At 45.9% G+C, this 2,971-nt stretch overlaps 2 protein-coding genes across 2 annotated transcripts in view; both read right to left on the reverse strand.

Annotated features, from left to right (window-relative positions):
- LOC125485313 (NADH-cytochrome b5 reductase 1-like) overlaps positions 1-1,698 on the reverse strand; it is a 3,755-nt gene extending 2,057 nt beyond the window's left edge. Inside the window, exons 1-2 of the mRNA XM_048607453.1 lie at positions 1,583-1,698; positions 356-441 (exon numbers count right to left, since the gene is read on the reverse strand). Coding sequence (XP_048463410.1) covers positions 356-441; positions 1,583-1,619 — 123 coding nt within the window. The 5' untranslated portion in view covers positions 1,620-1,698. The remainder of the gene's footprint in view (positions 1-355; positions 442-1,582) is intronic.
- The window catches only part of polr3b (polymerase (RNA) III (DNA directed) polypeptide B), a 67,832-nt gene that overhangs the window by 57,038 nt on the left and 7,823 nt on the right, over positions 1-2,971 (reverse strand). The window contains exons 6-8 of the mRNA XM_048607938.1: positions 2,404-2,479; positions 1,583-1,666; positions 356-441 (exon numbers count right to left, since the gene is read on the reverse strand). Coding sequence (XP_048463895.1) covers positions 356-441; positions 1,583-1,666; positions 2,404-2,479 — 246 coding nt within the window. The remainder of the gene's footprint in view (positions 1-355; positions 442-1,582; positions 1,667-2,403; positions 2,480-2,971) is intronic.

Consider the following 2,971-nt stretch of genomic DNA (forward strand, 5'->3'; position numbering starts at 1 on the left):
ATGATGCTGCTTGGCCTGCTGTGTTCATCCAGCCCTGCACCTTGTTGACTTGCATTTATATACTGCCTTTCACCACTTCAAAGCATCTCCAAAATATTTTACAACTAATGTATTCCCAAGTGCTGAAGCTGTATCCAGGAAACACGGCAGCAGATTTTCACACAGTAAGCTTCCTCAAAACATCCAAAAGGATGATCATCTGTTTTAGTTAATGTTAGTAGAAGAGTAAGTATTGGAGGAAAACCAGCTGACTGAATTTCAATAAAACAGACTTCTTGTGCAAACCAACAGAAATTCTCACTGATTACTAAACTATCCAATGTCTCATCTGACCAGCAAAGGAAAACCAACATACCTGGTTGGCAAACAGCAGGTGGCAGATTGAGAGATCCTCTGGATCCTTCACGATCGCCCTGATCAGTTGCAGCATGGGAGTTATACCTGAAAAGATTCAATATTCACACTCAGCCTGTCTGCATTTTGAGAAAGCAGCAGCTGCCTTTCTGTAGCCTCTTCCAATTCCTCAGAATGTCCCCATGTCCTTCACATTTTTTGTATAGTTGCCATTCGAGTACGAGAAAACATAGCAGCCAATATGCACTCAGCAACTCTGCTTCCCCCCCCCCCCCAACCCACTCAATGCACTTCAGGGAAAGAGTTCTTCTGCAGCAAACAGCTAGTGGGAGTTTTCATGCCCACACAGGGAACGGAGTCTTGATTTGTTTCTTTTAAAAGACAGCACCACCAACATGCAGCATTCCTCCATTACTGCACTGCATATGTTGGACTGCTTTAAGAGGCTCAGAGCTCTGGAGTTGTCTAGCTCGGAGGGAAGAGAGCCACAACTGACCTGACAGAAGGCAGAATAAGACAAGTTGGGTGGCACAGTGGTTAGCAATGATACCTCACAGCACCAGGGACCCAGGTTCAATTTCACCCTCAGGCAATTGAGCAAAATCCACACAGGCATTCTCCCCGTGTCTGCGTGGGTTTCCTCCATGTGCTCCAGTTTCCTCCCACAGTTCAAAGATGTGCAGATTACGCAGACTGGCCATGCTAAATTGCCCAGATAGTGTCCAAGGATGTACAGGGAAATACTTGATTAGAGGAGTGGGTCTGGGTGGGATGTTGTTCAGAGGAACAGTGCAGACTTGAGATCAAATAGCTTGCTTCCGTGCTGTAAAGGATTCTAAAATCATTCTATTATTCCAAGTTTGAGATCCTTGGCTTTTCTCACATTACAGAAAATAATCCAGTTTGCTTACACTTCTGAAATCTGATTATTAACAGAGGATGATAATAGGAGTTGGCACAAATGTTTGCAGAGCATGGGTAATTAGAACTTGGAAGCAAAAGTAAATGAGGCAGAACCAGCACATGATTGAAAAATGGGAACAGGGTAAGGATTTGAAACAGAACATAAATGGATTTGCTTACATAGCACCAGCTGAAGGGTTAGCCCCAACACTGATCCCTCAAGACAGCACCATCGTATCCAACAACCACAATTTCTGTCCGTTCATACAGATTTTTCTTCTGTTCTCCCCACCACCTGAACATAATATAAAATTTAAAAACTCACCAGTTCCACCTGCAATCATTCCCACTTGTTTAACCATTTGAATCTTGGCCTCAGATTTCTTATCAGGACGAATGGCAAACTGTCCTTTAAAGAAAAGGCAACACAGTCAGCAAAAGCAGAGGAATAGCGGTGCCACTTTATCACAAGGTGTTTTTGCTTGTTAGCTAGGGCAGATGTTTATTTTCATGAAACAAAGTACTGGAGAATCTCATCAGGCCTGGCAGCATCTTTGGAGAGAAAGCAGAGTTAATGTTTCAAGTCCATTGACCCTTCTTCAGAGCTGATGGTAACAAGGAAAGGTGCTGTATGTGCTGAAGACTCAGGGGGGTGGGGGAATAAAGGAGTAAGCAATAGGTGGACACCAAGTACAGAGGGAAAGTTAGGCAGACAAAGGAACAGATAATGGTGAGCCTGGAAGAGAGAAAACCTGCTAATGCAGTCCGTTAGGTGGTGAAAATGGGTCTGTGATGGCAGGGCCCAGAGTGTGGGAGTGGGTAAAGGTAGAAGGTACTCAGGCCCTGAAATCACTGAACTTTATGTTAAATCCTGAAGGCTACAGGGTCTCCAAGCAGAAAACAAAATGCTGTACTTCCAGCTTGCACTGAGCCTCACTGGAACACTGCAGTAAGCCTGAGACAGATGTTGGCCAGGGAGCACGGTGGTGCAACGAAGTGGCAGGCAACCAGAAGCTTAGGATCACTTTTGCAGACAGAATGTAGGTGATCTGCAAAATGGGAGCCCTTGTATCCTTAATGTGGAGGAGACCACATTGTGAGCAGCGAATACAGTAGACTAGAGTGAGTGAAGTGCAGGTAACTCACTGGAAGGTGCATCTGGAACCATGGATAGCAAGGAGGGAGGACGTAAATTGGACGTAAAATGCTGCACCTTCTGTGACTACATGGAAAAAAAGAGTTGTGGGAGCACAGGAATGGAGGAGGAGTGGACCAGGATGTCCCAGAGGGAACAGTTCCTGCAGACTACCATCAAGGGAGGGGAACAGGTCCCTGGTGGTGGTGGCAGCATCCTGTTGGAGATGGCAGAAGTGGCGACTAATGATCTTTTGGATGTGGATTCAGGTGGGATGGTAAGCAGGGACAAGGTTACACTATCGTTGTTGCGCGAAGGAAGTAGTGCAGGAAGTGGGACAGACATGGCTGAAAACCCTGTCAACCAGTGGTAGGGAGTCCTCAGTTGAGGAAAACAGTGTATATTTCAGAGAGATAGTAGGAACTGCAGATGCTGGAGAATCTGAGATAACAAGGTGTAGAGCTGGAGGAACACAGCAGGCCAAGCAGCATCAGAGGAGCAGGAAGGCTGATGTTTCGGGCCTAGATTTTCTGAAGAAGGGTCTAGCCTGATACATCAGCCTTCCTGCTCCTCTGATGC

Source organism: Rhincodon typus, chromosome 18 (genome assembly GCF_021869965.1).
Source record: "Rhincodon typus isolate 14 chromosome 18, sRhiTyp1.1, whole genome shotgun sequence".
Classification (NCBI taxonomy): Eukaryota; Metazoa; Chordata; class Chondrichthyes; order Orectolobiformes; family Rhincodontidae; genus Rhincodon; species Rhincodon typus.